The sequence below is a fragment of the Phycodurus eques genome, chromosome 5 (genome assembly GCF_024500275.1).
Source record: "Phycodurus eques isolate BA_2022a chromosome 5, UOR_Pequ_1.1, whole genome shotgun sequence".
NCBI classification, from domain to species: domain Eukaryota; kingdom Metazoa; phylum Chordata; class Actinopteri; order Syngnathiformes; family Syngnathidae; genus Phycodurus; species Phycodurus eques.
This window is the reverse complement of record NC_084529.1, coordinates 4548807-4564757: the sequence shown is the minus strand read 5'-3', so window position 1 is coordinate 4564757 and position 15951 is coordinate 4548807. Positions and strand designations below refer to the sequence as shown.

The window sequence follows — 15951 nt, the reverse complement described above, 5'->3', positions numbered from 1 at the left end:
GTTTGAAACGTACATGCTAATTTTGACCCGTCCACTTGAAGAACTCCTCAGATTTTCGGCCCGTGCAAGCTTATTGGTGGATGTTTTTAACTGGAATTTGTCAACCAATTGGAGAAGGGGCTCCCCAAGTAGCAGAAACAAAGTGGTCGAGGGCCATATGTTGAGAAATAATAGTTATACTGTTTTGCTCTAATTTAAAGGTGCGGGTTTTTTTTTTTGGTCAGATTTTGTGTTGGCGATACCACAAAAAAAAACTTGCCAAAACGGCAATTTTTTGCAAACTCTATTTCTCTGCAACCCATCATCAGATTTGGGACGTCTTGGCGCGTTGCTAATTTCAGCGCTGTAACTGCAACACTCTGATACCGTGAGACGTCAGGTAAAGTTATCCTCCCTTCTGAATCTGTCACCGGCCCATTGCTAATCTTGAAATTTCACCCCCAAGCACAATATTATCCGAAACATTTTGTGAGTCGTGTACAGTATGTCTGTTTTACCGTGGGATTGTGAATGAAACGCTCAGTAAAACCACGTTCTGGATTAGGTTGTGTTATTGTTGTCCTTGTCGCCATTGACGAGCCGACAGTCCACACGTAGCCCAGCGTGTGCTGATCGGGGGGAACAGTTAATCCCGACCTTTATCACCGTCCAGCTTGATCGTATTCCTCCCGTGTCTCTGCTTCATTAACACGTCAAGGGCAAAGAAACGGCTCCAACCGCTCACGCTGCCGCTCGACGCGTTTTGATTATTTTCGGCGACAAATTAGAATTCTCCCCGCGGGCGCGTGGAAGTTCTCACCTGCAGGCTTGTGAACGTGAGCCTGCGGGCTTCGTCTGACAGCGTCGCGATGGGAACGATGAACGGGCTGTCGGGGATGTGCTCGTTGTTGAACTTAATTGACACCTCGTAGTCACCTGAGGAAACAGATGGCTTTTTAGTTTTCAGCGCCACGCAAACTGGAGAGAAAAACACTGAGAAGAGGACAGACCAAACCGGGGGAAGGACACGCTTGGATGAAAATGAAAATAAGGACAATCAAGCGCCATGCGAGTTTGTTACCAGGTTCTTTCACGATGTAGGAGACGCCGCAGGAGCCGTCCTTCCTGTCCTCGAAGGAGATTTCCGCCTTGCTCGGCCCCTCCACGGCAATGGACAGCCCGCCGGCGCCGGCCTCTCTGGTCCAGATGCTGAATTCAGCTGGCGAGAAAAAAAAACAACTCGTCGAAAAAGTCCAATGCCATATCACGATTCATCGTGATGGGGTCTTCTTTTTTTCTTCAAAGTGATGTTATCTCTTCACAGCGAGTGTGACAAGTGAGAAGGAATATTCTAAAAAGCGTGTTTTGACAAGGTTCATAGTGTCTGAAGCGTGTGGGAGGGTTCAAACTACGTTTTGTAGTCATAGTGACCCTCTAAGGGAAACCATAACTACAATTTGGCCCTTAACAAGAGTGAGTCTGACACCACTGACCAATAGTTACGCGGGTGGTTCCCTCGCGATAAATGGAGGTTCACTGCACAGAGACGCAAACGTGACTTACAAGGTGCTGCGGCCACGCCTCTCTCCAGGCCAGGACCTCCCGCACGGACCTTGTGCGCCCCCCCCTCGCCCATTGGCCCCACCGTAAACTGGAAGGGGCTCCCGGGGACGTGCTGGCCTCTGTACTTGACGTTGACGGTGTGGGGTCCCATCTCCTGGGGGATGAATCGCACACTGTAGGTGCTGCTTCCACTGTCCACGATGTCGGCGTCCACCGTCTTCCCCCCGGGGCTGGTCACCTGGGCCGTCATGGCCTGCGAGCCCCCCTCAGCTGGCGAAGCGGAGAATCATAACGGGTTACAAACAAATAGGGCTAAAAGATATACAGTAATAGTAATATTTATCCTCATCAACGAGTGTGTCCAACTTGCTTTATCAGAATAAAGGGTTACGTGTTTTGTGCGCGTTGAAATGCCGTGCCCTCTTTACATCGAGGAACAAACTCCATTTGATGCATCAGCCTTTCAGACATGGGACTGAACTAATTTTCCCAGTTTTTTTGTAAAACTGGCTGGCGGTCCAAGGTAAATTTAAACTAGCGTATTGTGAAGTTCAAATAGTTTCATTGAACGTTATACTTCTGTTTGCTAGATTAAGTGCTTGCATTCTGTTCTCAGTCAATTAATCGTATGTTACTTAACGATGCATTTACACTACAACCGTGACGATACGAAAACAGTTTATCATTACAAACTTGTCTTACATTACCCTGAAAAATGAACAGATTAAAGATGATTTTTTTAAAATTATTTAAATCACTGGACGTGCCTGTGTACAATTTCTGCGAACAACTCTAGCTATACCTAGTTTCTCTTCCCCAACTTAGAAAACTTTCAGTCAAGACGAAGTACTTCAACATACTACCTTGACACCAATTCCCAGTTTTTCAGTGAAAAGTTAAGTTGCAGAGAAAAAAAACCCGAATGACTGAATTTGTGGGTCGTGAAGTGAGCTCACCTTCAGGTCTGGCCGCGATGCCGGCGAAGCTGCTGAGGCTCTCGCGGCCCAGGAAGTCTCCAAAGACGTCCCTGAAGGGGCTTCCTCCCCCGCCCACCTGGGTGCTCTCCTCCACCCGGACCTCCCGCTTGGTCTCGCCGCCGCGGGTTTTGCTGATCTCTGTGCGCTCGGTGCGCGTGTAAGTGTGGCTGCTGCGGGTGAACGTCCGGGTCAGCCTCTCCTGGGCGGACACCATCTGGAACCAGTTTCCTACGAGCAAAGAGAAGGTTGGCTTGCCCCTAATGTAGACTCTTTGCTCTGGACACATTGTTTGGAAATAACCAAGCTGCGCCATTATTTTTGATGTCACATTCCCTTTGATTGTTGTATTCCTTAGCTAAACATTTCCAAACCGTACGCTGGGGAAGTGATCTGTACTATTTTTGCGGAACTGGCATGTGTGCTGACCTGGAATTTTCAGGTTGAGTCCACAGGTGCTTCCCACCGAAGCAATCGAGGACGCCTGCCTCTTTCTGGTTATGCTCTCCTTCATCCTTCCTTCGCCGGTCACCTTCACTGTGAACGGACTTCCTGGAGGAAACAACAAAACGACAAAAAACAGAATAATATATTTTCCCTGTGGTGGGAGGTAACGGAACAACTGCTTTGTTCTGAGAACTTTTTGTTTTTCCATTTTGCCAAATTATCAAAACAGGAGTATCAAGTATGTATACTTCTACTTAAGTACAGAGTGCAGAGTACTTTTGCCACCAATTCCTAACCTGGGATGTGCTTTTCGGCAAACTTGATGTTAACGGTGTAATTTCCAGGTTCTGTGGGACAGTAGGTCACTCTGCACGTCCCGTCCTCCATATCTTCACAGTTGATGTCCACTTTGCTCGGACCCTCGATTGACAGCGCCAGCCCGCCGTAACCTAAAAGGACGAAATCGGCACTTTGGTGTTTTCTACATTTTCCACACTTATTTTGCCGTTGAAGCGGCAGGTGTTGTTTCTGTGGTGAGTACCGGCATTCCTGGTGTCCACGAAAAATTCGGCCATCTCAAAAGTATGCGCCTCCACCAGGCCTTTGCCGAAAGCTTTGACCCGGCTGGCCTCGCCGATCTCCGATTGGCCGACCATGATCTTGAAAGGGCTGTTGGCCACGTGCACGCCGTTCTTCCTCACACTCACTTCGTGCTCGCCCACCTCTTTAGGGGTAAACGAGATACCTGAGAGAAAAAGGGAGTAAGTCAACCAAGGTACACACATGCTGACAATCGGGACACAATTCAGCATTTTCTCTCCCTTCCAATCAAAGTCAGCAAAGGTCTGATTATTGGATGTTCATGAAAGATTATCCTGAGTGATTATCCTGTGGTGTGGGGTGTGTAAGAAGTGATTTTCCCTCCCCAATCAGGACAGATAATGGTAAATGATAAGGTGAACTCCCGCTATATTGTGATACATTGTTCCCGCCAACTGCCCTGCGATTGGCTGGCAACCAGTTCAGGGTGTACCCCGCCTCCTGCCCGATGATAGCTGGGATAGGCTCCAGCACACCCGCGACCCTTGTGAGGATAAGCGGCTTGGAAAAATGGATGGATTGATGGATGGATGTTTGCGCCAACGTTTTTCGTGGGTTTTTACAGTATACAGGCAATTCCCAATTTAGAGTTGCACGGCGTCTCTGTAGTAGCTCATTGTGCCACTACATGCCTGGAACATAATTAAGAGCCAGAAGAAGAGGCAGAGAAGGTCCATTATTGTCATCATGATTCCCACAGAGCAGAGAGAATGGATGCCTGTGAGTATTGTTTCTATTGCCCCGTTTGTATGTATTGCTCCTCCGTTTGTGTTTAGTAGCTGTTGTTTGAAAATTTATGGTTACCGTAACATCAATGCTCATTTCTGTTAGCCCATCTGTGGCGTTCTGCTTTATATGTCAGCAGTAAGCTAGTGGACTTACATCGGACAAAATATGCTTTGGTTGAACATTTCTGTTTAAATACAGTATACAATGTTTAATTCTTTCTTGTTTTATGTGGGAGTTTTACAGTAAACGTCAAGTGGCAAGTGACAAACAAAACAGCTTGAAGCAAGCACACTTTGTTTCTTATTTGGGGAGCTGTGCGACAAGAGTCTTCTTTTCGCTTCCTCTAAGTGACGTTATATGATAGTCTCCCATTTCTGAGGGACAGTGAGGGAGTGAGAACAGGTGCTAAGGGATCATTTTAAAAGTGGGTTTTAATAAGTATATGTGTATATCAAGCACCTGGGAGGGGTAAAACTACACATTACTTTTTTACCCATCGCTGGTGGGTCTGAAACACCCTGCTATATGAGGGTTCACTGTAAACCTGTTCGGTTTTTCCACTGGGAAATCCTTGTGTATGGTCAGAACAGAGTCAGGCCGAGCCAATGACAGAGCCAGAATAGGGACATGACAACAATAGCCAATCAGGATGCTTGGTGAAGCTTGCGCTGTTGCCGGACAAATAAAGGAGCAACCGTGAGGGGGTCTCCCGCAATTTCCAAGTCAGTTACGACATGAAAGATCGATGTGTGTGAATGTTCTGTCACCGAGGTGTCTGTTGGGCAGCCTCTTGAGCAGGCAGGGCTCCTCGTTGCCCGAGGGCGCTCGGATGCTGGCGCTGAGTGAGCTCAGGTCCGTTTCGGCGATCTTGAGCGACACGTCGGCGGCCGTGCCCACGTTCAGCTGTGACGTCCTGGTAATGGCGTCGTCGCCTGCAGGTGAGACAAAGGTGTTTTCTTTTGAGATACTTGAGCGCCAGTTGACTTGTAGAGGCCAAACGGAGCAATTTTCCTCACCGGTGATCTTGGCAATAAAAGGGCTGCCGGGAATGTGCTTGTTGTCAAACTTGACAATGATGTTGTAGTCTCCGGGCGCCGTGGGAAGGTAGGACACAGTACAGGTGCCGTCTTTGTTGTCCTTGCAGGTGATCTCCGCCTTCGACGGGCCCTCCACTGCCAGGGAGAGACCACCTGACAAACGCAAACAACCGGTCATTTTCTGCTACTTACGTAGAAATCATGTTTACTCAATACTAAATGGCAAGCCGCCACTGCCTTCGATCCTTGTTGGGTCATACCTTCTCCTGCGTTCTTAGTGACCACAGTAAAGGTGGCAGCTTTGTTGACCATGCCGTAACTCAGGCCCGGACCGTAAGCCGACACCACTCCGCTGTTCACGGCATCCACGAAGAACTGTAGAGGACTTCCTGCAGTGAGCAATGTGGTTGTTTTGTCGTTTACCTTTGTTAATTGCAGAAATGAGCAATGTCTTATTAATTGCTTACTCATGGAACCTGTTGGCATGTTACCTCAGGCATGAAATTGTTTTGGACATGAATTGATGCGTGAACAGTCAACGGACTTCATTAACGGATGTTTTATCTAATTCTATTTTGTTCATGAAATGACTTAGTCACTTACGTGCGACATAATACTAAGAATTACATTAAAATCCTCAGTAAGAATTCATGAATTGGGAATTTGCAATAAATTAAGTACAACTCTATTCAACTTTTGCAATACAAAGCTTTTTACTGGACCTGGGATGTGGTTGCCGTCATATTTGATGTCCATCTCGTGCAGGCCTCGCTCGGTGGGTTGGTACTTGATGGTGATGGTGCCATCTTTGTTATCCGTGATGTGTGGCCTGGCCGTCTTGCCCGAGGGCATCCGGACCTCGCCTAAGAGTGACAGTTGAATTAGTTGGTGAGCGCATGTGAGTGCAGGCCTGAGGTTTTCGTATGTTTGCGTGCGGCACCTGATATTTCTCCTTGCTGCGGCGTGAACGGCACGAGGAAGTTGACCGGTCTGAAGAGAGGATCGACCGTGTCGCGAGGAGCGACCGGCTCGTTTGAGGCCTTGCGGACACAAGGAATTTTAGTGGGATTTTTGCAAAAAATGAGCCCAAGATCAATCATTACAACATGAGATTTATAATTCTACACAGCTCAATTGAGTTGTTTTGATTCATTTTGAAATGGGAAGTATGTGTACACCGTCTGAAAACTGGGATGTGGCTGTGTTCTGAATTAACCAATCACATTAAAACTCATGTTAAATGGGAGTCAGCACACAACCATTGCAAGTGCCTCTGATTCAACCAAAATGAGTTTCACATGTTCTAGTAGGCTTTTCCTGACTTTTATAATTCCTTCTACCAAAATCTCCCAAACCTATGTTGGAAATGTGTTATGGCCCGATAAAACCAAGGCTGAAACTTTTGGCCATAATTCCAAAACGTTTGTTTGGCGCAAATACAACACTGCTCATCACCAAAAGCATCACACTGCTCATCAGTTGGAACTAGGACCTCAGTCAAGGTGGAAGTGGGAATTATCAGCAGGTCCAAATAGCAGCCAGTGCGAGTACAGAGCCTTCAGGCTTCAAATAGAAAATATAAAAATGTCAGGAATGCCTGCTAGGTAAATCAGGGGCACTTTAAATGGTGGCAAGTGACTCCCATTAAACATTAGTTTGAATGTGATTAGGTCATTGTGAACACATCCACGGTTATGAGGGTGTGCCCACTTGTGCAACGATATTATCATTTACATTTTTTTTCCAGGTTCCAGACCACATTAATAGTGGAAAAGGTTTTGAAATTTCTCTCTCTCTCTCTCATATATATATATATATATATATATATATATATATATATATATATATATATATATATGCCTATTTTGTTCCACAAAAAGGTCAGGAGAGCAGGGCTGTGCAGACCTTATCTATCAATCATTTAGCTATCTATCCATCTACATACACCCTATATCATAAAATAGTTGTCAATTTTAATAGATTTGATCTTAAGAGTGAGTTTTTGTGTTCCAGATAGCCAACATTATGAATTGCTGCTCTTTTCTAAAGAACAACTAAATGCTGTAACGATTTCTTGTGGTTGTTTCCCCCATGTGAAAGAACATGCAGCGATTTGTGGACCCACCACCACATGGAAGGGGCTCTTGGGGATGTTCTGTCCTCCAAAGCGAATGGTGATCACATATTTGCCAGGTTCGGGGGCCGTGTAGTAAATGTCGAAGGTCCCGTCGTGATTCTCCACCACGTCCATGTCCATCTCCATTCCTTGCGGGGTCAACACCTTGCACGTTACCTTGCCCTTGCCGGCGGCCTTGGCATCCACCGTGATTACCGTATCCTCCGAGGTCTGCAGCTTCTGAAGGCCCGCTGTTGGGAAAAAAAAACACGTGTAAACGTATTCACTTTAGAAGGTTTTCTAGCAATACAACAGAGGAATAATAAAGCTTACTTACATACACCATGTCCTCCTATGGACACTGCAAAGTAAAAAGGTTACTTTGTAAATAAATAGAAAATAATAACTTGAACAAAACCATCTGGATTGATGTTAAAGTGGACCCGTGCTATATTATTGTTCATCTTTCAATTTTGAAACAATTGTTTTTTTTTTTCCAGTACACAGGTACGTCAGAATTTAGAGGGTAGGATCACAGAGCGCTACTGGATGTACTCTACTTTAGGGCATCATATTTAATTCAGCAATTTTTATTTTAGCGGCTACTTCTGGTGCTTGCCCGCGGGCACCATCTTGATGACCCCTGCTGTAACATATATGCTCATTTCCGTTAGCCCGTCTAACATATAATGCAATTCGCATTATATGTTAGCATTAAGCTAGCTGAAGACAAACTGAAATTTTTTGGTTGAACATTTTTGTGTTCAAATATAAAATGTTTAATCCTCTTTTTTGTGTGTGTGTTGTGTTGACACTTAACTTCATCTGGGAATGACAAATTTGCCTTTTATTTGGAGAAGTGAGAAATGGGTGCGGAGGAATACATTAAAAAGTGTGTTTTAACAGGTTAACATGCATTTTAAAAGGTTTTTATATAAATGTGTTAAAAGCTTGTGGGAGGGTACAACTAAAATGTTTCTATATGGTCTGTCTATTGCCTGGATTTCCTAGAACGTATTCCTCACCTGATACTGTATACTGTACAGGATCCTAAACTACTTTCGGATGCCCGGTGCGATACAATGTGCTCATTAGCATCTCACTTAGTTCTGGCGTAAGGAGGAATCGATGGATTTACCTGTGAGGCGACACTTGCTGGCATCTCCAGTGGGATTCGACTGAATCCGGTAGGGGGAGTACGGAATCTCGTCCCCTCCGTATTTGATGGTGATGGTGTACGGGCCGATGGAGTCCGGTACGTAGGACACCGTGTAGGTTCCGTCCCTGTTGTCCTGGATGCTTGCGTTCTTTGGCTTGCCTTCTGGGTCCTGTCAGCACAGGGTTTCCGGTTATGTCATGCAGTTGAAGTGAAAAACGCGGGAGAGGCAGGTGGTGGGTTGACTGACCAGAATCTGCACAGTGAGCAGCCCTTCGCCAGCATCTCGAGCGTCAATGGTGAACTCCACGGGAAGGCTGGCCGACACACCTTTGCTGTCCAGACCCGGGCCGGTGGCTCGCACCTTACTGGCGTCGTGGCCGGGCTGAGACATTACCTTGAATGGACTGTTGACGGTAGAAATAAAATGGAAAGAGAGTCATCAATCCAGCGCTGTTTGCTGGCAGAGAATAGACAAGTGTTCTGTTATGTCGCAGATGATTAAGAAATCATTTTTTATGGGTTGTTACTAGATAAGTCACAATCACATCCCGAGTTCAAGTCAAGTCACTTGATTTTGAGTATCGACCAATACCGAGCCTGATCCGATACCTCGGCATTGCATTAAGAAGGTAATAGATGGATGAATGTACGTGTCTTGATTAAATGTATGACTTCATGCAGCTACGTAGTTGGTTGCTTAGCGCTCGACTCGGCTCATCTACAAACAACACAATTGAATAATTGTCTTGTCAAATGCAAGCAGTGGGGCACAAATTAGATTGTCACAAGATAATACGTACACTATCATGGCCGATTACAACTTGACGTAGGTTGGCAATATAAATCATTTGGTTTCTATGGATACATACCTATGTGGGATCTCCTGATCTGCATATTTGACAGCCACCGTGTACGCTCCATCCTGAGCTGGGGTGTAGTGAACTGTGTGGGTTCCATCACCGTTGTTTTTAACCCCCACTGGCTCCATGGTACCTTTAAATAAAACATAAGGCTAAGTGTTACTTGATGTACTGTTCATTAGCATGCGGCTGAGTGTTCAGATAAAAAAAAACAAAAAAAAAACATTGCAACAAGTGTTGCATCATTACCTGTTGGCCCAAAGAGTTTGACATCCAGTGCCGCCTGTCCAGCCTGAGTGCAGTCTGCCGTGAACGTTTGAGGGATGTGCGCTCTCACTCCAGAACCCAGGCCGGGACCGGAGCACTTGACCTTGCTGGGGTCCACGGGGTCCTTGACGGGCACCTTGAAGGGACTGCCGGGGATGGGGTGCCCACCGTAGTTGATGTTGACGTCATATTCTCCGGGCGTGAAGGGGACGTACTCCACACTGCAGCTTCCGTCTTTGTTGTCTTTGCAGGATATTTTGGCCTCGGACGCGCCCTCGATGGTTAGGCCCAAACCTCCCGTACCGGCACCCCTATAGACAAGCACGAGAGAGACTTTAATCATTCAGCAAATATAGACACTGTTGACTAATAGCTGATCTTCTAGATACCTGGTCTCCACAGTGAAGCAGTTAGGCTTGTTGGTTATTCCTCCTTCCAGACCCGGTCCGTACGCCCTCACCCGGGTTGGATCGCATCCCTCCACCACTGACACTCTGAAGGGACTCTTAGGTACAGGTACGTCGTCATAGAATACCTCAATAAGATGCACGCCTGGATGCAAACACATTGAATCAGTCATGTTCAAGGAAGAAAGCACATTTCTCTGCTTATGGCACAAATTAAATGGCTTTTAACTTATTCACAGCCGTGAACATTTATATTCTTCAACTGGAATCCAATGGTTTATTGGCACTGATGTATATATTCAAGTAGGTAAGCGTGGAAGTGGTTCTCGCCCAGCGTGTCTGTGAAATTTAGGCTTGTAAACCACAGTAATGACTAACAGACGCAGTCCGTAGGCCCTCACTTGGGTAGGATTGCAGAAACCGTTTTTTTTTTCTGGTGAAAGAAGATAGTCTACTCTTCTGCTAGGTTCGGTGCCAACATTGTCACAGATCGGACTATTGTTTGGGTCTTGAAAGATTACGTGTTCTGATGGCAATATGGAGAAAACAGCTGCCAGTGAATGAGTTAATCAGGAACCAGAAATAGAAATCTTTCATCTTGTGTAGAGAGGCTGTTGAAATTGAAAGCGTCGAATCTGCTCTATAGTCACAATTCTGTTACAACATATTTTAGACTGATGCATTTTTATTTTACTGATAGTGCGTCACCTCTGTGCTGTATGTTCAAGCTCTGTACTTTATTAATAACCCTTGTCAGGCTCCCACTGTATGGCAGGTGCGCTAGCAGCCTTCGGCACACATACCTGCCTGGTTAAGAGCTTCTGTTCCAGAACAGACTATTTATAAATCAGAGCCAGTCTGGCTCCCTCCTCTCATTGCAGCGCTGCATCATTCGGTATTTTTACCCTCCCCAAATCTCTCACACTGACTTTTCTCACTCTCTCGTCCTCCAACGGTGCACTGTACCAACACCTGTTAGTCATTTTATTTTACGCTTTGTGACATTTTGTGTTCTTGCAGAGGTTTTTGACCATAGGTGTCAAACTCAAGGCCAGTAGGCGAAATCCAGACCTCCATGTCTGACACTTATGTTTTGGACAACTTAAACATGAGCACTTAGTGATATATCATCATTTGCGTCCCTGTGCTCTTACCATCCTCAAAGGGCGTGTACTCCACTCTGTAGGTGCCGTCGCCCTTGTCGGTGGTGTAGCCGTCCGTGGTGGTGCCCGAGGGACTGACAATGCGAGCCTTCACGTGATTTCCTCCAAGCTTGTTGAGAGCCCGCACGTCCACAATGAAGTGGGTCGTGACTTCTCGCAGGACGCCTGGGAACAAAGCGGCCTTTAACATGATTTGTCGCTCGCTATTGAAACCCTTTGTCAACGCAAAGCCCTGTGGGTATTTATCTTCCAGGGCCTATCCTCAACACTTAGAAGATGACATCCGATGGCGGTAAATCAATATCCTAATCCGTTAATACGGTATGCTTCTCTTTTGTTATGGATAATATATTTTGTTTTGGCAGAAGGAAAGCGCAACAGTTGAATGTTTGACATTTTGCCTGATGAATGATTCTCTGGCGAAAACAAATCTCTAATGAATCATGCTGTCTTATTTCATCCATCTATTTTCTGTTGCGCCTCGTTAGGGTCTCCGGTGAGCTGGAGCCTATCCCAGCTGACTTTGGGCGAGAGGCGGGGTACAGCCTGGACGAATCGCCAGTCACAGGACACAGCTCACATTCAAACCTATGGACAATTCAGAGTCTTCAATAAACCTAAAACGCATGATTTGTAACTCAGAAAAGTCGGAAATTGGGGCCGTCGGAAATGAAGGTACCACTGTGTTTAAACAAATCAGCTGTTCCTTTTGTCATTTTACCTCTTGGCTCCACTCCTGGCCCGTAGACGTGCACCCCACTGGTGTCGACGGAGGGGTCCACCTGCAGAACCTTGGGGAAGTGGGGGATCATGTGACCTCCGTACTTGATGGTAATGGTGTGTGCGCCGTGGAACGGTGGGATGTACGTGACGGAGAACGTTCCCTCTGCCGTTTTCTGGATGTGCACCTCAACCTTAGCCCCGGTCTCCGATACGATCTCGATGGTGAGCTCTGCATCGCCGGCCCGCGTGCAGTCCACAGTAAAGGTGGCCGCCTCCCCCGCCTTGGCCCTCTCCAGACCGGGGCCGCTGGCCGTGACCTTGCTGGCGTCGAACGCGGGGCGTACTGCCGCCTTGAAAGGAGAGCCGGGGATGTGCTGCTCGGCGAACAGGATGTTGATGGCATACTCTCCGGCCTCGGTGGGCAGGTAGGCTACCGAGCAAGTGCCGTCGCCGTTGTCTTGGCACTCGATTTTGGCCTCGCAGGGACCTTCCACCGTTAGGCCCAGCCCACCGGCGCCCGCTCCCTTTGTGTCGATAGTGAACGGAGCCGGTTTACCCACGATACCGCCCTGAAGACCAGGACCAAATGCTCGGACCTGAGACACAATAAATCTGGTCAAACATGAGTTAACAATAGCTGATATACAATTTTCATCATTCGTGCCCCCGCTCCCGCAGATTCTTTCGTGCTCGTTTTTTTTTTTATTGGTTTTAACAGTATACAGGCAAATCCAAATTTAGAGTTGTGCCCCAACATGCCAGGCAGCACTGAGGTCACCTAAAAGAGATCCAGTGTAATGGAGTGCAAGAAGAGCCAGAGACGATCCCCAACTGCTGTAAGTTGTAGGAAGTCGTTGTTCCCACAAAGCAGAGAAAATATACAGTGTGCCTCTGAGTATTGTTGTATGCTTGGTTTGAATGTGTTGCTGCTCCACGTGTGTTCAAGAAGCACTTGTTTGAATGTTTTAGAATTACTGCAACAACCATGCTAATTTCCATTGGCCCGTCTATTGTATTTTGCATTATGTTAGCATTAAACTAGCGTACTATAGATAGACAAAATGATATGGTTTGGTTGAAAATGCTTAATCCTCTTTTTGTATGCACAGTTCGTATGTATTGCTGCTCTGTGTGTGAAAGTAGCAGTTTGTTTGAAAATGTATTATAACTGAAACCTTTATGCTAATTCCGTTAACCCGTCCATGGCGTTTTGCATTTGCGTTAAGCCAGGAGACTTTGGTTGTTGTTATAGTTTGACATTTGAAGAACCAATTTTTGGTTGTCTTTTGTTTTCTATGTCAGTTTAAGTGACAAATGAACAGTTTGAAGCAAGAATGCGTTGCTTCTTATTTGGAGAGTCTTCTTTTTGTTTCCTTAAAGTATGATAGTCTCCGTTTTCTTGACAGCGAGAGAGTGAGAACGGGGTCTTAGGAATACTTAAAAAGTGTTTCAATAAGTTAAATGTGTTTAAAGCATGTTTATAAGCGCTATCACAGATTTTCACATATTGGTCTTTAGCCCCACGCTAAACGAGGGTTCACTGTAATTGCCCAAGAGCACTTTTGTGAAAACATTTACCTTTGATGGATCAGCGGGCATCACCGCTTCCACCCCAAAGGGGCTTCCCATGACAGGGTTCCCATCATAGCTGACATCCACCTTGTACTGCCCCTCTTCTGGGGGGATGTACTTCACGCTGTGCGTGCCTTTGGCTTTGTCCGACTCCAGCTTGCACGGGATTGGTCGGCCGGTGGGTGAGGTCATCTTCACGCCTACGTTGCCCTGCCCGCCGGCACTCTTTGTGTTCACTGTGAATTCTTGGTCCCTTCCCACTTCCACTTCTGCAACAAAAAACAGAGTTTTAAGTGCAAGATAACCTATTTGTATAGCCAAATAAATAGTATGTAGTTAATGTTGAGTAAAGTTGTTTCGCTCGTGTGTTGTCTGATCAGAATCAGAATCATCTTTACTTGCCAAGTATGCTCAAAAAACACACAAGGAATTTGTCTCCATTAGTTGGAGCCGCTCGAGTACGACAACAGACAGTCAATTGACAGAGAACACTTTTGAGACATAAAGACATTGACAAAAACAGTCACTGAGGAATAAAGGGTTGCTAGTTATCTGGTAATGCCATCCATCCATCCATTTTCTGAGCCGCTTATCCTCACAAGGGTCGCGGTAGTGCTGGAGCCTATCCCAGCTATCATTGGGCAGGAGGCGGGGTACACCCTATACTGGTTGCCAGCCAATCGCAGTATCTGGTAATGCCGGTACAATTTATTTAATTTTTTTGGGACAATTGTGCAAAAAGATGCAGAGTCCTCTTGCACTTAGAGCAGTTTGAATGACTAATATAGCAATAGTCCGGTGCAATGATCATTGTGCAAAGGGCGCCGAGACTTCGAGGAGTGTGTGCAGTTTAAAGTGACGAGTACTGCGATAATTTGGGACAATGTCGATTGTGCAAATGTTGCAGATACTCCTCAATCAGTGTGCAAGTGGAGCAGATGCTACTCTGGCATGAGTGGCCAGTATTGGTCAACAACAGATATGCAAATAATGCAGCGTGGCGAGACTACTACAGTGAGTGCACGAGTAATATATAATTGGCCCGACGGAAATGTGACAACAAACTCGAGACAAACAAATTGGCAGCATGTTGCAATGGAACTGTAGGTTAGCTGTTTAAGAAGTTGATTGCAAGAAGGAAGATTAGTGAGGCACTTCCGGTCTTCGCTGCGCATATCTTTGCCCACTGAGTCTTGTCAAACATTGACATGCGCAGTAGTTCCTCTTCGCTGTAAGAGATTGGACTGAGGTGAGGCGCAACATTCCAGCGCCACGAGCTCGCCGACATCACATCCCGGCTCGGGCTTTTGTGATTTAATAGTCAAGGTTCTCTCATTGTCTGCTGGAGTTACTATTTATTTATTTCAAGTTTTACATTTCATCGTACCTCTGCAACTTTGAAGACGATTTTTGGGGCTGTATAAATCAAATGTAATTGAATTTTACCCATTTTTAATTGAACCAGGAAATGTATTGGTCCATTCATGGATTTTGTACTTACTGGTGTCTAATCCCTCCACTTTGACCTTCCCAATATCCAGCTGTGGTGCCACTGTGATGTGGAAGGGACTCTTGGGGATGGGATCTCCTCCATGGGTCACCGTGATGGCCATGTTACCCTGGAAAAACCAAAGAGTAAAGCATCACGGTGAGTCATTTCGGCATCCAGATGGAACATAAATGGACTTGGAATGTGGCGCACCTGTTGAAGAGCGGTGTATTTGACTGTGTAGGAGTAATCGTGGTTATCGATGATCTCAAAGTCACGGACCGCCTCTCCCGGGCCCGAGGCGGCAAAGCGCACCTCTGGCTTGGCTTTGCCTGCTCCCTTCGTGTAGATGGTGAAGTGGGTTGGCGTGCCCAACTCCACTCCTGAAATCAAATGCACGTGTTTTTGAGTTCAACCAATGCTGTTCAGATGTACTTTTGGCATGCGGGTGCATACAATGTACTCAACATACTCTGTACTTAATGAAATTACTGAATTAAAAGTAGAAATACTTGTGTAAAAATGTGTTTTTACTGTCAGTTAGGTATATACAATACCCATTTTGAAAAACAGTTTGAAAAACAACCTCTACACCAAATAGTTTCTCTCTTGTTAACTGTTGCTGGGACTTAGAAGAAAAGAAACTATAACGTTACATGAAACTTGCTGTTGTTTACGCGCTAGCTCGCGAGCCTCAGCTTTTATTGCTAGCAAAACAGCATGTTCCTATTGCTTTTCTAATGCTGTGAACTGAGTAACAAGACATTTTCGATGCGTGAATGATAACAAATGAAAAACAATACACTGTACTTGTGTGTGTGTGTTTTCAGATTAGAGAATTTTGAAAGCCATTCCCTAGTGGTTTG

At 45.9% G+C, this 15951-nt stretch overlaps 1 protein-coding gene across 3 annotated transcripts in view; it reads right to left on the bottom strand.

The window, feature by feature from the left end:
- The window catches only part of LOC133402865 (filamin-C-like), a 38006-nt gene that overhangs the window by 6056 nt on the left and 15999 nt on the right, over positions 1-15951 (bottom strand). For all 3 annotated transcript variants that reach the window (XM_061677097.1, XM_061677098.1, XM_061677099.1), the window contains 24 exons: positions 15299-15468; positions 15098-15215; positions 13603-13865; positions 12023-12620; positions 11293-11466; positions 10121-10283; positions 9714-10042; positions 9474-9597; positions 8852-9008; positions 8584-8773; positions 7783-7806; positions 7455-7696; positions 6270-6369; positions 6052-6192; positions 5590-5718; positions 5309-5482; positions 5060-5224; positions 3505-3708; positions 3260-3412; positions 2946-3068; positions 2499-2747; positions 1543-1812; positions 1061-1198; positions 800-915 (listed from right to left, as the gene is read on the bottom strand). In XM_061677097.1, coding sequence (XP_061533081.1) covers positions 800-915; positions 1061-1198; positions 1543-1812; positions 2499-2747; positions 2946-3068; positions 3260-3412; positions 3505-3708; positions 5060-5224; positions 5309-5482; positions 5590-5718; positions 6052-6192; positions 6270-6369; positions 7455-7696; positions 7783-7806; positions 8584-8773; positions 8852-9008; positions 9474-9597; positions 9714-10042; positions 10121-10283; positions 11293-11466; positions 12023-12620; positions 13603-13865; positions 15098-15215; positions 15299-15468 — 4514 coding nt within the window. The remainder of the gene's footprint in view (positions 1-799; positions 916-1060; positions 1199-1542; positions 1813-2498; positions 2748-2945; positions 3069-3259; positions 3413-3504; positions 3709-5059; positions 5225-5308; positions 5483-5589; positions 5719-6051; positions 6193-6269; positions 6370-7454; positions 7697-7782; positions 7807-8583; positions 8774-8851; positions 9009-9473; positions 9598-9713; positions 10043-10120; positions 10284-11292; positions 11467-12022; positions 12621-13602; positions 13866-15097; positions 15216-15298; positions 15469-15951) is intronic.